Source organism: Sapajus apella, unplaced genomic scaffold (assembly GCF_009761245.1).
Source record: "Sapajus apella isolate SASKATOON/1434 unplaced genomic scaffold, GSC_monkey_1.0 scaffold4, whole genome shotgun sequence".
In the NCBI taxonomy this organism is placed as follows: domain Eukaryota; kingdom Metazoa; phylum Chordata; class Mammalia; order Primates; family Cebidae; genus Sapajus; species Sapajus apella.
Window position 1 is genome coordinate 33,631,749 of NW_022436944.1, and position 20,215 is coordinate 33,651,963.

At 38.5% G+C, this 20,215-nt stretch overlaps 1 protein-coding gene across 2 annotated transcripts in view; it reads left to right on the forward strand.

The window, feature by feature from the left end:
• Positions 1-104: 104 nt before the first annotated feature.
• Positions 105-20,215, forward strand: part of ACAD11 (acyl-CoA dehydrogenase family member 11) — a 103,657-nt gene continuing 83,546 nt past the window's right edge. The window contains exons 1-5 of one of the 2 annotated variants that reach the window (XM_032266477.1): positions 105-583; positions 14,608-14,707; positions 16,687-16,812; positions 17,367-17,528; positions 19,431-19,595. In XM_032266477.1, coding sequence (XP_032122368.1) covers positions 435-583; positions 14,608-14,707; positions 16,687-16,812; positions 17,367-17,528; positions 19,431-19,595 — 702 coding nt within the window. In that variant the 5' untranslated portion in view covers positions 105-434. Of the gene's footprint in view, positions 584-605; positions 1,092-14,607; positions 14,708-16,686; positions 16,813-17,366; positions 17,529-19,430; positions 19,596-20,215 lie in introns of those variants that run through there. The other variant, XM_032266484.1, reaches the window with a different exon arrangement.

A 20,215-nucleotide genomic window follows, 5' to 3' on the forward strand; every position in this document is an offset into this window, starting at 1 on the left:
TGTTTAGGAGAAACAGGATCTCTTATTCTTGGGTTCGAAGTCCTGACGGGCCTTTTTCTGAACTGGACCCTGCAGGTCTTCCGCCTGCTGATGCATTACATTTGGGGGTGGAAGAGGCTTCTGCGTTGTTCCTTGCCCGTAACGATGACCATGGCTTTGCTTTCTTTAAAATTGAGGGCTCCAACTCTGACGCTGACTGGAGAACTGAAATCCGAACATACATTGGGCTCTTCTGGCACTTGGCTACAGCTAAGACGTCCAGATGCAGGGGGCCGGCGTTGCTCAGCAACGGCGCGTAGCATGTGTGTGGTTGGCTGAAGCCAGACCCCGCCCCGGCCTCGGCCCGAGCTCTAAGGTGGCGCTGCCACAACCCTGAAGGACGTCGGCACTCGAGACCTGTGGATTCCTCGTTGCTGTGGCCTGCGGGGGCGATCATGAAGCTAGGTGCCACTGGCAAGACCGATTTGGTAGAAGTGCTGCCACAGCACAAGTTCGACCGCAAGTCTCTGGAGGCCTACCTAAACCAGCACTTGCCTGGCTTTGGGGCCGAACGTGAGGCTACGCTGACCATTGCTCAGTACAGGTATAGACGCCAGGCTTTGCCTACAGCGGAAGCAAATCTGTGCTTCGCGTTTTCCTTCCTTTGGCCCTGAGCGGGTTACTAAATTTCTCCCATCCCGATTGCTTTTCCTACTGTCAGTGGACTCACCCTGCAGGCCTGAGCTGCTATTGCCGGCCTCCCTGAATTCGATGCTGTGGGGTCTTCCCAATTGGAGGGCAGTAATGGAAGCGCAATAACGTTCACCATTCCACTGTCCCAGGGAACCTTTGTTCAAGGATGGATTTATGTCCCTTGAGGATTCTCTAAGGCAATTAAGGCTAGAAACTCTGAGAAATAGATGCCTTCTCTGATCTTTTGTGATATAACCCTTAGATATTTTTCTGAGAAGCTGGTGTAATTCCGTTTGGTTGGCGATATTCCGGGAGGCTGAGTTAATGACACCAGAAGGAGGATCCGAATTCGAGTACTACTAGCTATTCCACTTAGGACGTCACAGCACCACTTTGGGCCTCAGGTTTTTTGAAGTGAGGTAATGGAACTGGGTGAGAGGATTCTGAGAGTACAGTTCCCCACCGGGAATCAGGCTTTAGTCTGATGTTTTCTGATAGACAATACATTCTTAAAACTTTATTCTAAAAATAGCATTGTTTCTAATACAGGGCTATAGAAAGAGTCCTATCATTCAGAAAACTGAATCTGTCCCTTGCTGTCTGGGAGTTTAAATATGTTATATAAACTCTCTGAGAACTAGTTTACTAAATTGTAATACCTGACTGTACTGATTAGTCTTATTAATGAAACGAAGTACAGTAATATAGGTGAAAGGGCATGAAAATTGCAATAACACAGTATAGTAGTGGCATTTTATCACTGGCATTTATATTCTTTGACTACTGATTTTGGTGAAAGTGAAAGTAGTAGTAAAGGAGATGGATCCGGGAACATTTTAGGGTATAGAATTAAAAAGTCCCACCTCCCTATAGATATTGGATGATGAACGAAAAGGTGGAATAAAGAATAGCTGAGATTTCTAGGCTAGAAGCCTCTTGCTATAACAAACTAAAACAGATCAAAGTTCAAATTCCAACTATTCTGTTTACTGTGGAATTTGGACATGTTACCCTTTGAGCATCTAGTCCTGCTCTGGCAAAAAGGAGATAGTAACATTCAAGAAGTACATAACTGGAATATACTTAATTCTGAACCAAGCTGAATGTTAAACCATAATTGTGTTCAATAAGTGAAATTGTGGTATAAAAATTGCTTCCAGAATATTGTATAAGCTTGGTTTAATTAATATGCATGGCACTTTGGATCCCACAGAGAACACACATTCATTTATAGGACACATGAAAAAGTTTATAAAAATTGGAAAACATATAGGCCATGAAGGAAGTCTCAGAAATTCAAAAGAATCAATTTTTGTATTTTGAAAATGTGCTTTCTGGCCAAGTGTGGTGGCTCACACCTGTAATCCCAGCACTTTGGGAGGCTAAGGTGGCTGGATCACTTGAGGTCAGGAGTTCGAGACCAGCCTGGTCAACATGGTGAAACCCCATCTCTACTAAAGATACAAAAATTAGCTGGGCATGGTGATGCACGCCGGTAATCCCAGTTAGTTGGGAGGCTAAGCCAGGAGAATCCCTTGAACTGGGAGAAGGACATTGCAGTGAGCCGAGATTGCGGCACCGCATTCCAGCCTGGGCGACAGAGTGAGACTCTGTCTCAAAAAAAAAAAGAAAAAGAAAAAACAACTTTTTTTAATGCCAAAAGTTTAACAGAAGATAGCTAGCATGTGTTTAGAAATTAATTGATTCATGGATTAAAGATCCAATAATCAGACAGTAAAATGCTATCAAAGTTCAGTGTACAGAAATCAACTGCATTTCTCTACTTTAGCAACAACTAAAATGCCATTTCGAAAACATACAAGAGCATCAAAATACAAATTACCTAAACAAAAGATGTCAAGACCTTTGTAAAGAAATGGTAAAACTTTTATTAGGACCTTAAAAAGAATTTTAGAAATTAAGAGATGCTATGTCATTGGATAGAAATATTCAATATTGCAAACACTTTTCTTCTTATCGATCTATTGATACAAAGCAATGTATCAAAATCCTAATTTTTTTCTCTAATTTGAAAAAGTGCTCCTAAATTTTATGTATAAAGTGAAGGATTAAAGATAGCAGAAACATTTCTAAAGAACCCTAAGGTGGAAAATTTGAATTAAGATGGCATGATATTAGCACAGAGATAGACAAACAGACCAATGAAATAGAATGGAGAGTTCACAGAAAGACCCACATATTTATAAAAGTTTGATATGTGACAGTTTTGGCATTGAGAGTCAGTGAGGGGAATAAAGAACTTTTTGAGAAGTTATACTGGAATAATTGTTATCTGTATGAAGAAATAGAAATTAGACTCTTTATCTCATACAGTTTCAGGTAGATAAAAGAATCGAATGTTTAAGGCAAAACTATAAATGTTTGGAAAACATGTAAGTTAGTTTTATGACTTTAGAGAAGAAAATTTTTTAAAGACAAAAGCAGAAACCACAAAGGAAATGATTGATAAATTTTCATTAAAAGACTACTTAAAGTGAAAAGACAAAAGAAAATATTTTCAGTATATATAATGGTTAAAATATTAATATTCAGCATATAAATAACTATAATAGCTCACCCGAAAAATGGGCAAAAACTTGAAGATGCTCAACTTCATTACACTGTAGTAATAAGAGAAATGCGAATTTAAAAAAACACAATGAGAAACCATTTAACACATCCAGATTGACTCCTTTTTAAAAAATCTGGCAATAGGCTGGTCTCAGTGGCTAAAAACTGCAATCCCAGAACTTTGCGAGGCAGAGGCAGGTGGATCACCTGAGGTCAAGAGTTCGAGACCAGCCTGGACAACATAGTGAAACCTTGTCTCTACTAAAAATACAAAATTAACCGGGTGTGGTGGTAGGCACCTGTTATCCAGCTACTCAAGAGGCAGAGGCAGGAAAATCACTTGAACCCGGGAGGCGGAGGCTGCAGTGATCCAAGATTGTGCCCCAGCACTCCAGCCTGAGTGAGACAGAGCAAGACTCTGTCTCAACAAAAACAACAACAAAAAACTGACAATATCAAGCATTGGTCAGAATATGGGACAACAGGGACTCATATAGAAGTATGAATCAGTATATACCATTGAAACATAACTCAACATTATAAAGACGATGTTGGAGGCCAGGCATGGTGGCTCACGCCTGTAATCCCAGCACTTTGGGAGGCCAAGGCAGGTGGATCATGAGGTCAGGAGTTCAACACCAGCCTGGCCAACATAGTGAAACCCTGTCTCTACTAAAAATACAAAAATTAGCTGGACATGGTGGCTTGCGCTTGTTGTTCCAGCTACTGGGGAGGCTGAGGCAGGAGAATTGCTTGAACCCAGGAGGCAGAGGTTGCAGTGAGCCGAGATTGCACCACTGCACTCCAATGTGGGCAACAGAGCAAGACTCCATCTCAAAAAAAAAAAAGAAGTTGGGAAGATACACATGCCCTATGACCTAGCAGTTCTACTCACAGATGTATACTCCTGAGACTTTTTCTTGTATTACAGTGTAAAGGGACAATCTACAAAGATGTTAATTGCACTGTTTGTAATAGCAAAAATCCAGGAAACAACACAATGTTTATAGATATAGAATGGATAAATAAATTGCAGTATATTCACATAATGGAGTACCATACAGCAGGGAAAATGATTCAGCTACAGCTATACATAACACAGAATAAAAAACATGCAGAAATGAACAGTATATTGTATACAGAGATGAACTTCAAGGGAATGATAAATATAAAATTCAGAATAGTAGCTTACTCAAGGGGAGGGACATACAGGGATTCAAAGACAGTAATTTTCTCAGGGTAGTGAAAATGGTGTTTGTGGCACTACTATTCCTCATGCCTTACCAATTTTGTAAATACTCTTTTTATCTGCAACATTTACTTTTTAAATTTGCAAAACTTAAATCTTACTGGAAATATAAAATATTTAGAATTAATAATAAAAGCATTATATAGCTTGATACAACAAAACTTGTGATTTGTAGCTGCGTGCCTAATATGTATCTGGCACTGTCTCAACCACTGAGGATATAACAAAAAATCTTGTTTCTCTGGAACTTCTATCCTGTTTGTAGAAGACAGACAGGAAAATCAATTTCTGAACTTTACAATGTAGAAGTTGATACGTAACATGGAGGAAAAGAGAATAGGGAATGTTTGGGTGTGGGACAGGAAGGCTTCCTTGAGAACACAGCATTCAGCAAAGACTTGAAGGAGAATGAAGATGTGAACCATGTAAATGTCCAGGAGAGGAGTGTTCCAGACAGAGGGGACTACTAATGCAAAGGCCCTGAAAGGGGTATGTGCCTGGTGTGTTGAGGAAACACATCCCAAATGCCTGAAGTAGTGTAAGCAAGGGCAACAGGGACCCTGTCAAGCAATAAAGAGACTGGCTTTTACTTAGAATTGAGATGGGGAGAGATTTAAAACAGGCTAGAGCAGAGGAGGGAAGTGATCTGTCTTTAAAAAAAAAAAAAAAAAAAAAAAATAATCTCTGTTTCTTGTGTTGAGAGTTGACTGAAGGGGCCAAGAACAGAAGCAAGGACACCAGTGTATTACAATGCTCCAGCAGGGAGACACTAGTGGCATTGACCAGAGTGGTCATGAAGAATAGGTGAGAAGTGGTCATAGTGTATGTATACAGTCACACGCTGCATAATGATGTTTTGGTCAATGATGGACTGCATGTATGGCAGTGGGCCCATTAGATTATAGTATTGTGTTTTTACTATACCTTTTCTGAGTTTAAATATGTTTAGATACACAAGTGCTTATTGTGTTATAATTAATTGCCTGCACTATTCAGTACAGTCACATACTGCACAGGTTTGTAGCCTAGGAGCAGCAGGCTGTACCATAGAGCCCCGGTGTGTCCTGTCGGGTTCAAGTCAGCCTACTTATGCTAACTCCAACCAGCTAAGAGGCTTCCCAATGAATCAGTGCCCATTAAATGCTTAGGAATTCATGGTTTCTTATGTGGCTTCCACAGAACAATCATGTAACTCTATCCAACACACACAGGCAGTAGTAGAGAGAGGGGAACCACAGTAAGTAGCTTGGGAGACCAGCACACGGACTGAGAAAATCACATTTGGTTTTCCTCAGAATGCTCACTGACACTGGTGGTGGGTAGCTGCTCTTTTCCTAGCAGGGCTTACTGCAGCCAAAGGAAAGAAGTCCTCAGAGTTCTCAGGGGCAGAGATTCTGCAGGCATCTCAGCCATGATTGTTTTCTCTGAGTCTTTTACGGCTCTCCACAGAAGTGTCCATGGCCATTATCTTCAGCTGACTTTTGGGTTCACTTTGGGCTTCACTTTCTTGTCTAGTGTCAGCGGTGCCTGTCCACAGCAGGTGATTATCTAATCACCTCAGTCCACCATACATATGCTTACTATTCTGAGGGATCGGTGATTTTACTGTAAGCTAAGTCACCTGTCATAAGTGACTCCATTTTGAGACATTTAGGATTACAAAACATTATTCTGTATCAGGCTGTACCATCTAGGTTTGCATAAGTATACTCTATGTTGTTTACACAATGACAAAATCACCTAACAACATATTTCCCAGAACATATCCCTGCTATTAAGCAATGCATGGCTGTATTTTGAAGGATTGACTAACTGATTAGATGTGGATTAGGAAGGGAAGAGATGAAGATTACTTCATTTCTGTCTTTGTAACGGAAAACATGAAGTTATTAGGTGAAGCAGGAAATCAGAGACTTGGAGAGACTGATGGGGAAGCAGGAGGATTTTATTTAACGTGATCACGGGCTCAGTGGAATTGCTTCCTAAGACTGAGCGAGATACCAAGAAACTGAGAGTCTTTTAAGCACCTTTGGGATACAGGATGATGAAGCAGGAAGTAAATTTACAGAACAAAGAATAAAGAACAGTTAATCAACCTGTAACATATCTTGCGATGTTACATTTGGAAATAGCATCTTGAGAAACACAGTGTATATTCCTCAGTTGTTATCTGCCTGTTACCTTGCAGCTGGACAGCGGGAACTTTTAGATGTCTGGGAACTTGCTAAGAATGTTAGGTAAGGTAGGTTTTACAGGGAGTTAGTTAATTTTAGACAGAGCTGAGAGTTCGGATTTATATTGCATTGAACACAACACAGTTAATTGGCTTTATTGTACAGCAATTGTAAATTATTAATTTCCCTCTTTATAGGAACTGAAATACAGGTGACTGTAGAAAAGCATATTTGAGGAGGAATTTGAGGAACTCGGTTTTGGAGTGTTAAGTTTCAAGATGCCTTTTAGACATCCAAGTAGATGTGTATAGTAAGCAGTTGGATATGTCTTGAGGTCAGGGCAGAGATCTGGATGAGACATATAAATTTGGGAGTCATCAACAAAAAGAAGATATTTAAAGACATGAGATCAAAGGTCTTACTTAGAAAATAGTCCACATAAAGAGGAGGTTTCAAGACTGAGTCCACGGCACCCCAATATTAAGAAGTTGGCAAATTAAGAGAACCTACAAAGGAGTCTGAGAAGAAGTAGCCAAAGAGGTGGGGGAAAACCCTGGTTTGTATTAGCGATCTTGAAAAAGTAGTATTAATGGAAAGAAGGGAATGAAAGCTTGCTTGAAATGGGTTTAAGAGGATAGGAAGAAGACATGTAAACAACTCTTGAGGACTGTTTCTACAAAAGGAAATCGAAATGTTTTAAGTAGAGGGGGAAGTGAGGTCAAAAGAAGCCTTTTTTTTTTTTTTTTTAAATAACAGCATGTTTGTATGCTAATGACACTAATCTAAAGGAAAGAAAATTTTGTGCAGGAAAGAGGGCTGAAAAGAAGTCCTTACGAAGGCAGGAATCTAATATGCAAGAGAAGGGATTGCCCTTAGATAGAAATGTGCATATCCTTCTCCAGACTCTGGAGGGAAGACAGAATATATGGGTATTGATGATTATATGCAGTAGATACAGTAGTGTAAGCTTGTGGAAGTTTTCATTTGATTCTTCCTATTTGCTCCATGAAATCAGAGACTAAGTAATTAATTAGCTGAGAATGAAGATGGAGAAGAAAGTGTTTGAGATTTGAAGAGAGAGAATTATGAAACTGCCATCCAAGAGAATGGGAGAATGAATGAGCTATGATTGCCAGATGCAGTTCACTTTGAGGTTTGCCGTCATGAATTTGAAGCAAGAATAGATATTTCAGTAGATATTATTAATGCTTAGTCCAGATCCTCTTGGATTTCTTTTTAGTGTTGCTATACATGTCCTGCCTTTGTTGGTTTTTGCTTCCAAAAAACAGCACCTGTGGCTCTTTTTTGGCAGACTACCCGTGGGCTACTGGAGCACCCTTTGCCCTTACTGTTACAGTACCTAAAATGGACCTTAACCAATAGTGATTCAGGAGTATGAAATCTTTATTATTCTTGGTTCAGAAACATATTTTAAACTCTGACATAGCAGAGCTCCCCCATTACCTTTACCCCCAACCCACACACTGGTGAGATTAGGCTGAAGCTACCCTCTAAGGGACTTTGTCTTAGATCACACCCTTGCTTGGCTTTCTCCCGTTCCATGACCTGCTTCCCCATATTTCTTATTAATTCTTTAAACATTTCCTCAATAAGTCACTTGTATACAGTTTTTCCCCATGATCTGTTTATCGATAACCTAACCCAAAACAATAATTATGACTATCTGTGTCTTTCTTCGGCTATGGCCAGTTATATCATTGCAAGCAAAAAAAAAAAAAAAAAAAAAAAAAAAAGAATTTAACCAGGATGGGAGTTTTGCCAAACAAACACCATGAAGTGAGAAAAGGGCAAGTGAAGTGTATTGAAGGTGTATTCAAAGTAGTGGTTATATAATTTACTATCAAATTTAAGCTAGTTAAGAAAGGATGTATTAGTCTGTTCTTGTGTTGCTAATAAAGACATACCTGAAAGAAAGGTTTAATGGACTCACAGTTCCACATGGCTGGGAAAGCCTTGAAATCATGACAAAAGACGAAGGAAGAGCAAAGGGATGTCTTATATGGCGTCAGGCAAGCGAGCATGTGCACAGGGGAACTCCCCTTTATAAAACCATCAGGTCTCATGAGACTTATTCACTATCATGAGAACAGCACAGGAAAGACCTGCCCCATTATTCAATTACTCCCTACCAGGTCTCTCCCATGACACATGGGAATTGGGAATTATGGGAGCTACAGTTCAAGATAAGATTTGAGTGGGGACACAGCCAAACCATATCATTCCACCCATGGCCCCTCCCAAATCTCATGTCCTCTCATTTTAAAATGAATCATGCCTTCTGACAGTCCCCCAAAGTCTTCATACCTGAGACATTCATTTCAGCATTAACTCCAAAGTCCACAGTCCCAAGTCTCACCTGAGACAAGGCAAGTCCCTTTTGCCTATGAACCTGTAAAATTAGAAGCAAGTTAGTTACTTCCTAGATACAATGGGAATATAGACATTGGAAAAATACACTTGTTCCAAAGCAGAGAAATTGTCCAAAACAAAAGGGGCTACAGGCCCCATGCAAGTCCAAAATCCAATGGGACAGTCATTAAGCTTTAAAGTTCCAAAATTATCTCCTTTGACTCCATGTCTCACATCTAGGTCACACTGATGCAAGAGGTGGACTCCCACAGTCTTGGGTAAAGGACATGGTCCAGGGATATGATGTATAGGGCAGGATGATCAATGGATAGTAGGTCTAGGATTGACTGAAGGATTGTTGGAATTGAGATACTAGCAGGAGTAAGTGTAAAGATAGGAGGTCAGAGGTAGAAATGTTTATAAACTAGAATTATTCAGTGCTTTTACTGTTGATATTGCTAAAGCATAGGTTGTAACTCTTAGAATTAGTGGCTTACATAGTGTTAAGGAAAATATCACTGGAGGAGAAAAATTCAAGGAACTAATGGGCCTGAATATTAAAAGGGACGTTTGTATAGATTTTGAAATCAGTAATTAAGACAGTAGTGTTAATGAGAGTAATAGTGAATTATGCCAAAATCCTTAAGAAATTAGGGGAAACGATCTGAGAGCAGATGACTGCAAGAAAAAGCAGTAGAGGGAGGCAGGGTCTCATGATATGAGATTCAAGGCTGAGGGAAGAGTTTACACAGGAGGGAGAGCAAAGAGTCTGGAGGTGGCAGTGAGTTTCAGGAAGGATAGACTCCATCCAGGCTTACTAGAAAACTGAGGTGGGAAAGACATCTACCACTCAAGAAGCCTACAAAGGAAACAGGATCCTCATGGAATATTCAGGTTTTAGTTAGAGCAAGGAGGTGAAGAGTCTATTCAGAGAAGATATTGAAGCTGTATGGGATTGTGAAAGACTATGAGTTCCAGGGGCACAGTGGAAGGATATCAGGAGTTGAGGGGGTGGAGAAGACGTGGGAGAAAATAGGGAACATGCAGAGCCTTATGGTAATTATAATGCAGTAGACAAGTATAAACGGGAATTCAGGACTTCTGGTATTGATATAAAGAGAGTTAAAGAACACAATGAAACCAGTTCCAGGGGTCTCAAGCAGCAGTGCTGTCAGTGATAGGAAATGGGAAGTGGTAGGTATGTATTGGGGCTGGAGAGGGACAGTCTTATACTAGGTTAAGTAGTGTGGACTCTGTTTTTCTTTTTGTTAATGTCAATTTTAAAAGGCTTTCTCCTCTATCGTGAATTGCAGTTTCTACCTATTATCATATGAATAAAATACAATGGTATTCCCTTACCTTGTGTATATTCAGGTATTCAAAATGTCTATTAGTATATGAAATAGCAGCTCAAATATGATTTTTTTTAAACTGCCACTAAACTGACTTCCTACACATCAGAGTCCTTCAGATTTCATGTTCATGTTCAAACTTCATGTTGAGTTTTGGTTGGCTTAGTCAGTTTCTGTAGTCATGGTTCCAGAATATGCACCTCTAAGGATGAGCAACCACTTCTAGGGAAGTCCCCAGCAAAGCACCTAGCATGGTGCTAGCTCTGGTACACTGTGATAATGGCAGGGTTTGGACCCTCTCCAGCTCTTTTGGCTGATGTTAAATTCTTCATTCTCAGTAATGAGATTCTTGACCAGTTATTTGATGACTCCATTGTACTTGTCCAGAGTCTTCTGTTTGACTTCACCTTTGATTCTGCTTTGCCATCTCTTATTTTCTACTGTGGCCTATTGAATACATAGGATCTGACCAACTTCTTATGCAAAATTGTCTCTCTGTTTCTCATCTTCCAGCTTTGTACTTTTATACCTCTTGCACCATATGCTCAGTGTTTCTATGTGCAAATACTGGGTCATATGTCTTTTAATCTTCTTTTTTCCTGATCTCTTATCAACAGCAAACACTTTTGAGATGCTGTTGGCATCAATACAAAAAGTTATGTAAATCTGTGGAAATCCTGTGAGTTCAAATTTGCCAGGCTGATTGTTATCCTTCATCATTGCTTACTCAATTTCATAAATCTTAATGAGCAAACCAAACTGGTTGTCAGAGTACATAGTTGGTGAAGGTCTGACTCTGCTTAGTATGAGTGGTTGTATTAAACACACTTGATCAGATTAGTCATTATTTTACCAGTGGCTTCAATACCAAAGGCAAAGGAGTAAAATTAAAAAGCAGCAAATCCTGAATATTTTCAAATCTCTGGACAAGGGAGGAGATGGCTTCCTAGATAGCCACAAAGATAACTGACTCCCTTATCAGGGCCAATGCTTTTTTATTTTTTTTTTTTTTCAGTTCCTTTCCGTTGAAAAATTTCTGAAGGAATTTCTGAGTTTCTAAAGCTTAGAGAGGCAGGTAGACGCTCCCTCTAGGATGATGCTGTGAGTCTGAGACTTGTCAATGGTGATATAAATAAAGGGTTAAAAAAACTTTTCTCCTGCTCTATGGATAAATTTATTTAATTTTCTAGCTCTATAATTCTGAAAACTTGGTAAAGTGGCATATCAGCTGTGTTTCCAGGCAACATTGCTATGGTAAAAATAACATCAATTAGTAAACTACATCTGAACTGGAAGGTCTATAAATGAACTGTAAGTATCTAGTGGAGAGGCATAGCTTTGGGCTTCCCTAAGTGTAGAGAGTTCTTTCAACTAGTCATGTCCTTTGCTAGGGCCCTGGAAGCTGGTGCCAAAGGACTGCTACTATAGATAATGGCTCCTGTAGGGCATGAGATTTTACTATGATCTAAATGTTTGTGTCCCTCCAAAATTCATATGTTGAAAATCCTTACTCCCAAGGTAATGTTATTAAGAGGTGGGGTCTTTGGGAGATGATTGGATCATAAGTACAGTGACCTCAAGAATGGGACCAGTGTTATAAAGGAGACTCTGAAGAACTGCCTTGGTTCTTCCACCATGTGAGGAAAGAGCAAGAAGGCGCCATCTCTAAGAAAGTGGGTCCTCACCAGACACTGAATCTGCTGGCGCCTTGATTTTGGACTTTCCAGGCTCCAAAAATGTGAGAAATAAATTTCTATTGTTTATAAGCCACCCAGTCTATGGTATTTTATAATAGCAGCCTGAATAGACAAAGACATCTAAATCAAGGTGGCACCTATACTCGCCCATTTTCTGATCTCATTCCCTTGCACCTGAGCTGTCACTGGGGGGCACTGGGTGGGGAGGATAGGGACATAGAGTAAACCTTAGACTGCTGCAAGGAGTCTGCTGAAGAAACTCATCTGATGCCGCCATGCCACGTCCTGTTGTTCCTGCCTGTGTGTGCTTCTAAGTGAATCAGTGCTATGGATGGCTTAGTAGGGTCTCATGAGATTATGCTTAAAGTCTTCTCTAACCAACTAAGTGTCCATGGCTACACTTATATGCAAAGATTTTCTGTTTGTCAGTGGAGGTTGGACACATCAAAAGTACCATCTCTTAGGTTATAGATCAACACATTTCTCTCGGCACCAAATTTCTTGTACAAGAACTAACCAATATTATGACTATTAGCTCAGTGATGATTCTTACATTGAGACCATCAACGGTTGCAGGCTATTTGGAGGCCTGATGCTTGGAGTGGTTAAATTTAGTGAGTACTGTACTGACAGTGTTGACAGTAATCCTGCCCACACAGATGGGCTTCTGCAATTTTTTTTATCTTTGTTATAACCACTTTAGATACTTCCTCAAAATAGAAACTTTTAATTGTTTTTGTTTGTTTTTGAGAAATTAATATAATGTAAAATTTTTAAATTTAACAGTTTTAAAGTGTACAAGTCAGTTGATTTCCATATATTCACAACATTATACAACCATCACCACTATCTAATTCTAGAACATATTCATCACCCCAAAAGAAACTCGTATCTCCCAATTTTTCTGCCCTCTATCCCTGGCTGCCACTAATCTACTTTCTGTCACTATGGATTTGCCTATTCTGGACATTTCATAGATGTGGAATCACATAATATGTATGTAGTCTTGTGACTAGCTTCTTTCACTTAACATAATATTTTCAAGATTCATCCTTGTTGTAGCATGGATCAGCATTTTATTCCTTTTTATTGCCAAACAATATTCCATTGTATAGATAGCCCACATTTTGTTTATCCTTTTGCCTGCAGACAGACAGACATTTGAGCTGTTTCTTTTTTTTTTTTTTTTCTTTCATTTGAACTGTTTCTAATTTTGGGCTGTTGTGAATTGTACTGCTGTGAATATTCATGTACAAGTTTTTGTATTAATTTTGTGTGTTCAGTTCTCTTGGATATATATGTGGAAGCAGACTTGCTGGGTCACTCTATGTTCAACAAGAAGCTTTTAGTTTTTCCTTTATATTTAATTTGAGTCATTTAGTATCATGAAACACCAGTACTTTATATGTGACTAGAGAACTGCCTCATCAAAAATGCATCCAATCAGATTTAAAAAAGATGTGTTTGTAAGATTCGTTGCAATTGACTGTTTGCAGCATCAAATATAAATTGTTCTGTATCAATAAAGACAGCATAGCCTGTGGTGGTCCTAATTCCTGACCACTGGCGATTAGCTCCACCTTCCTGTGGTAAAAGGCACCCACACAGGATTAGATGGTACCAAAACCAGTGCTCTTTGATATGATTTCCAGGAAGGATGAGTTTGACTTATAGAAGACATAGACACTGGAGCCGCTGCCACACTCAATCTAGGCTCACGCTTGTGTTTTCCTGATGAAGGTTGGAGTCCTGGGAAGAAATTTCAAAGATTTTTTTTTTCTACTTTCTCCTATTACCTGTTACCTTAAGGATTGATTCTTCTGTTTATTTCATTTAGATCTCTCCTTTATACAGCTGGATTCTTCAAAAGTTGGGTGATTCTTAAAATGCCCATATTATAAGTGAAGGTATAGACTGAATAGTTTTGGTTACTGAAGTGTTTATCCTTAGTCTAGGTGAGAATTTCTGTTCATCTGGCAGGGAAAGTCAATGCCCTGGTGTCTGTGAATTAGCTGGGCCAGCATTGCACTTCCCTGGACCATATGTTTACTGTGGGACCTCACTTCTCAGAACTCCCATTGTACAGAGCTGAATTCATGCACTAGACTTGGTGACATCTATGGGGGTTATCTCTCTAAAGGCAGATGAGGGGGAATTAACCCAGCTGTTCCTACATCCTTTAATTCATGTTCTGACTGATCACTTACAATCTCTTCTCAGATTCTTTATTTACTTAAATCAGTCATTGTTCTACAGGTTCTCCTGATAAAACTTATGATTCGCAGTCAGGAAGTGGGGTCCTCTTTTCTATCTGTGTGGGTCAGACTCTTCAGCTGCCAGTATGTTGCCATCTGCTTTAATATCATCTAGAAATTCATGTTGTGAGCTGCTGATAGCACCTCTCTTGATTTTCCAGCACTGGGATGAATTTATTTTCATTTGTTTCTTCTGACATTTCAGTAGGATTTGGGGATGAAGGAAAATATATCTTTGTAATTGACCTTTTCTTTACTTTTATCCAGATCAGGACAGTCCAATCCAACCTTTTATCTCCAGAAGGGCTTTCAAGCATATGTGCTCAGGAAAAAACCACCAGGTTCACTTCTTCCTAAAGCACATAAGGTATAGTATACAAATATAATGATAAATTCTTTGGTGACAAATAAATGTTTTGAATACACACAAAGCCAATATACTTTTAAAAAGCATCTTATGATTGCCAAATAACATAAAATGTATTTTATTTTTAGTGAAAATTTCCCTTAAATTATATCTTGTCTTAAGAAAGGATTTGGGGTTAAAATGTAAGCCTATCTTTAGGCTATTAATCTTGAACAATACCCACTTCTTTTGTGTATTTGATTGTCCTCTACACTGTTGGCTAGAAGTAAAATCAGCCAATGAATATTTTCAGTGCTACTCATCTATAGGTATTTTGGTTTTGTTATATATTTAAATTATAATACATAATGATATCTACTCAGAATTATTTTAATATATTTGCTATGACAATCCTCTAATCTTTTGGTGATAAAAAGATTTGAATAAATATTTTACAGTACCCTCTAAATATTAGACAGTGAGAATTATAAAAGATTTTTGTTAAAAACTAAGTTTTTCCGTCTTCAGAAAACATTATTATCTATAGATTTCCAGAGAACAGAAGGGGACAGAAATCCAAGTACTGGAGAACATTAAAAGCACTGTGCATATTTAAGATATGACTGTAATCATGTACAGCAGGTGATTCCCAGGCCCAACTCACTGGGGAAGGACAGTTGTGGGGTAGACTTAATATCACAGTATTAAAAAATGTAGATTCTATGGGACTTTCTTGGTCCCATATCATATTCCCAGAAACATGAAGGAACTTGGATGCTTAAGATTAAAAAAAGTTGGGTAACTTTTATTAAATCTCAGTTTGGCATGGCTGAAGGAGAATCCCTACCCATGCCCCAATAAACAGCTTTATTTGTCTCTTTTCTTGAAAACATCCCACCTGAACATATCAGAACAGGGCATAATGCTCTCAGCCCAAGTACAAGGATCTGGAGTACTTTGTTTCAACTCCCTTCATTTTTCTCAACACTGCACTGAAAAAAACAATGCTCCTCCTATATGATCCTCTTTTTGCTTGTCTAACCCTCTTGCCCTCTCCCCCTTTTCCACCTCTCCCTCATCTCCCAACACCAGAGAGGTTACAAACACTTTTTTTTCCACAGCCCCTGATACCACTGGCTTCTCTCACCTTGGACATGGGTTTCGTTAGTTTCCTGTTCCAGTTACTGCTGTAGCAGCTGCTTTACTTCCTGATATCAAAATGAACTGCATAGTTTCCCCTCCTTAGAATGGTCAGTCACCATTGTCTGAATCTGAGGCCAGGTGACTACATGCAGATGAGCCGTCCTTACTTCGCGTGCATCAACAGCTCTGCCCTTGGGTCCTGAGTGATAGGCCTGTGCATCTGTCCTAATTAAGGAAACCATTTTCTTCCTACTATCTTATTTGGGCTCCAGTTTGCCTCCAGCTGCCTACTTTCCTGGTAGTTATCTTGAGCTCCACAGCAGTCCTGAGTGCCAGGAAAGATCCCCATGTCCCTGCCCTGGAAACACATGCCTCCCATGCTCTGCAGAAGGGGAAGGTACTTTTCCTTCCACCACCACCCACCTCTCACCCCCAGCTCTCTGTAGCTGACTACAGTAGAGTGCTAGAATAGAGACTTACGTGAGCTTCCTTGGAAGACCTGAAAAAACAACCAGCCCGCCAGGGAACTGCTGAGGACAAAAGGATGTTTTATGATAAAATATGTGAAATATTGTAAACATTAACTATTGCCTTGGCATTATCAGAGCCAGTATTAAGTCTCATGCAGGTGCTCATCTTCTTATCCTAATTAAATTACATTTTTTAGCAGTAGTCTAATTTGTAATCATGATTATACCAAGACCACTATTAGGAAAATTATTACTATTATCCTCTGGGTTATTTGTTGATACTGTTTTACAGTTCTCTAGCCTTAAGGTTAGCTCATGAGTAGGTATTAAATTTAAATAAAATTAAATCAATTTCTCTGATTTTTAATGATTCATCATCCTATTTAGATTGATAGAGAATTTAAGGTCCAGAAAGCCTTGTTTTCAATTGGATTCCCCGTTCCCAAGCCTATACTGTACTGCAATGATACGTCTGTCATTGGAACAGAATTTTACATAATGGAACATGTGCAGGTAAATTAACACTTAATCTTATTTTGTTGTTGCTTTTACTTTTAATTATGAAGTTAGGATGTTTTATTACATGAAGTTTTATGATGCTAATAAATGATATAATTTGTTATTTAACATTTTAGGTAATTAGATTGCTTTGCAAAGGCTTAAAATTTTGTTCAAATATGAGCACTTACAAAGGGAGGGATGTAATAGACAAGAAACAAATTTAGTAATTAAGAGATATTGACTTTTTCTTAATTTTTCCTCTAGGTGTCAGTAAAGATCTATATGTAATGGCAATAACCAACTTGTCCATAAGGTAGCAGGGAAAACCCATCTTCACATAGTTTAAGCCATTAAGAACAATAAATTCAAAATGTGTTTTAAATTTTTTCTTTAAAATAGTTGATAGTAGTTTTGATGTTTATAGTCATCTTGGCATATCCTTGTATTTTCCCTTTGGCACATATACTCTAATATTAAATATATTTCACAAATGAATGTTTTTCTAGTAGATTCTGCAAAGTATTGGTTGCACACATTTAAATAATCTGTTGTAATCACTTCCATAGGGTCGAATCTTTCGTGATTTAACAATTCCTGAAGTTAGCCCAGCAGAACGTTCAGCCTTGTATGTGGCCATGGTAGAAACACTGGCTCGGTTACATTCCTTGAGTATACAGTCATTGCAGCTGGAAGGATATGGTATAGGTGCTGGGTACTGCAAAAGACAGGTAATACATCCACATAAATTCCTATCTTTTTCAAGTTCTTGTAAATAATATATTTATTAGTCAACATAAAAACCTATTATTGTATAATTTTCTGAAACTTTTAACTATGACTTTTAACATTATCCTTCAGAATAACTTGTTTTTAGCATAAAATTATCTTATATTTTTAGATTGGGCTTTGTTCAGCAAAATCTTCTGTTTTAGACTCTTCACCTAATTTTCCAATACTTTTAACTGTACAGTTTTTTCTGTCTAAGTTGGACTAGCAGACATTTATTAAGCTTGACTGCATGTTTAATATCTGCTGAGTACTGTGTTAAATATCAAGAAAAATATAGAATAGGTTCCTCCCCATAAGAATTTGTCATTTTGGAGAGACCTGTAAATGCATGTCATACATGAAACCTGAAAAAGGTATAAAAGAGTATAAAATCTAGTAGTAAGTTGTTTGATACTCATCATGAGAGCTGTGTCATTCAAAAGTTGGAAGTTGGGATGCCCTTGCTTATATAAAGTTTTCTGGGAGAGAGATCTCATGAGTATTTATGGAAAGATAAAATTTAAAGTGATGGGGATCATTTTAAATTAAAGGAAAGCAATACTAGATATACATGGAGCTGCTTTCCTTTGTAGGCATATCATTTTATGGGGATTAGGAAAGAGAAAATGGACCTAAAGTTTGAGAGTCCTCACTATATGCTAAGTCCTACATGGCAGGGTAAGTTGTCAACCTCTCTTTTTTGATCTTTACAACAACCCTAAGAGATAAGTATTATTACTCCCACTTTGCAAATAAAGAAAGGGAGGCTTGCATCAATCAAGTAATACACAAGTAAGTGGCTTAGATAGAATTTAAACCCAAGTCAATATGACTGGGTAAGACAAAGTAAAGATCTTTGCTCTATTGCGCGAAATTGAGCAAAGTTACCTTGAGAAATGGAGATAAAAAAGCAAATAGACAATATGGCCCCACTTGTTAGAGGGCTTTAAGAATAGGTTGATTTGTTTGCATTCATTTCTAAGAACAATAGAAGATCTTTATACTACTTATACCTGTAATATATTTTAAAAATTCTATGGGTAATAAGAAAGAATATTAAAATGAAAAGTAGGCTGGGCACAGTGGCTCACACCTGTAATCCCAGCCCTTTGGGAGGCCGAGGCAGTGGGATCACAAGGTCAGGAGTTTGAGACCAACCTGACCAACATGGTAAAACCCAGTCTCTACTAAAAATACAAAAACTAGATGGGTGTTGTGGTGTGTGCCTGTAATCCCAGCTACTCAGAAGGCTGAAACAGGACAATTGCTTGAACCCAAGAAGCGGAGGTTGCAGTGAGCCAAGATTGCGCCACTGCACTCCAGCCTGGGGGACAGAGCAAGACTCCGTCTCAAAAAGAAAAAGAAGAAAAGTAAATATCTTTCTTTTTTCTTCTAGTTCCCATATTCCCTTTTTCAGGGCTTACTTCTAGTGACCCTTTCCAGAAATTATCTATGGCTATTTATTTGTGTGTGTGTGTGTGTGTGTGTGTGTGTGTGCGCGCGTGAGAGAGAGAGAGAGAGAGAGAAAGAGAGAGAGAGTGTGTGTTTGTATGCATTCTTTTTTTTTTCTTCTACAAAATAGTTGCTGAATAAAGACTAGAACCGACATCTCTTGATGCCTAGGCCAGTATTTTTTTTTCCTGATAAAAAGCTAGGTAAGGAAAATGAAACTACATGGAAAAGAAACTTCAATGTTTACGGTTTAGGCTGATTTGACTGTTTTAGGCTGACATGTGTATCACCAGCATGGGCCTTGAGTATTAAGGAGTAAAACAGCACTTGAATTTTGTTTTAATTTTAGAATTGCTAGATCTTACATTCTACTTTCAGCTTTACCATTTTTCTTATTTATATGTCTTTAGGTATCAACCTGGACAAAGCAATATCAAGCTACAGCTCATCAGGACATCCCTGCCATGCAACAGCTATCCGAGTGGCTAATGAAGAACTTGCCGGATAATGACAATGAAGAGAATTTGGTTCATGGAGATTTCAGACTAGATAACACCGTTTTTCACCCTAAAGAGGTACAGTTAGCCATGTTTACAATTAATCGAGCAGGTCTGTTCTGTGACACAGCACTAAGTAAATGTCCCCCCCACTCCAGAGCACTGAAGGAGCCCAACCCACTCCCTGTTCCCCTATAGCTCAGAACTGTCTTCATCACTCAAAATTTTTAGAAAGGAGTCCTGTAGATTTTCTAGCATAGGTTAGCTGCCTACCTTTGAGACTGGTTCTAATCCCAAGTGATATCTGGTTTACTGCTTAAAAAGGATTTAGGAATTCTACCTGCGTGTTGCTGTCTTCTTCAAAGAAGTTTTTCATCTACTAGTTAAAATATTTAGCTTATCCATGCTCTTGCTTTTTTTTTTTTCCTGGTTCATTTATATTTCTTTGTGGTTTTTAGTCCTATCTCATGAAGAATGTATTATTTATTTATTATAAGTTCAGAGAATAGAAAATTTCAAAAGCTTCTTGAGGCTTCAAAATAATTACATGAGATTAATATAACCTTGCTCTGTATAAATGTGCACATTGTACTCTTTATAAGAGTATAAATAAATGAAAGCTGTAATCCTCCACTGAGCACCTATAGTGAGGCCTTGGATTACAGTATAGTGGGAATGAAGAAACTTTCTCAGTTATC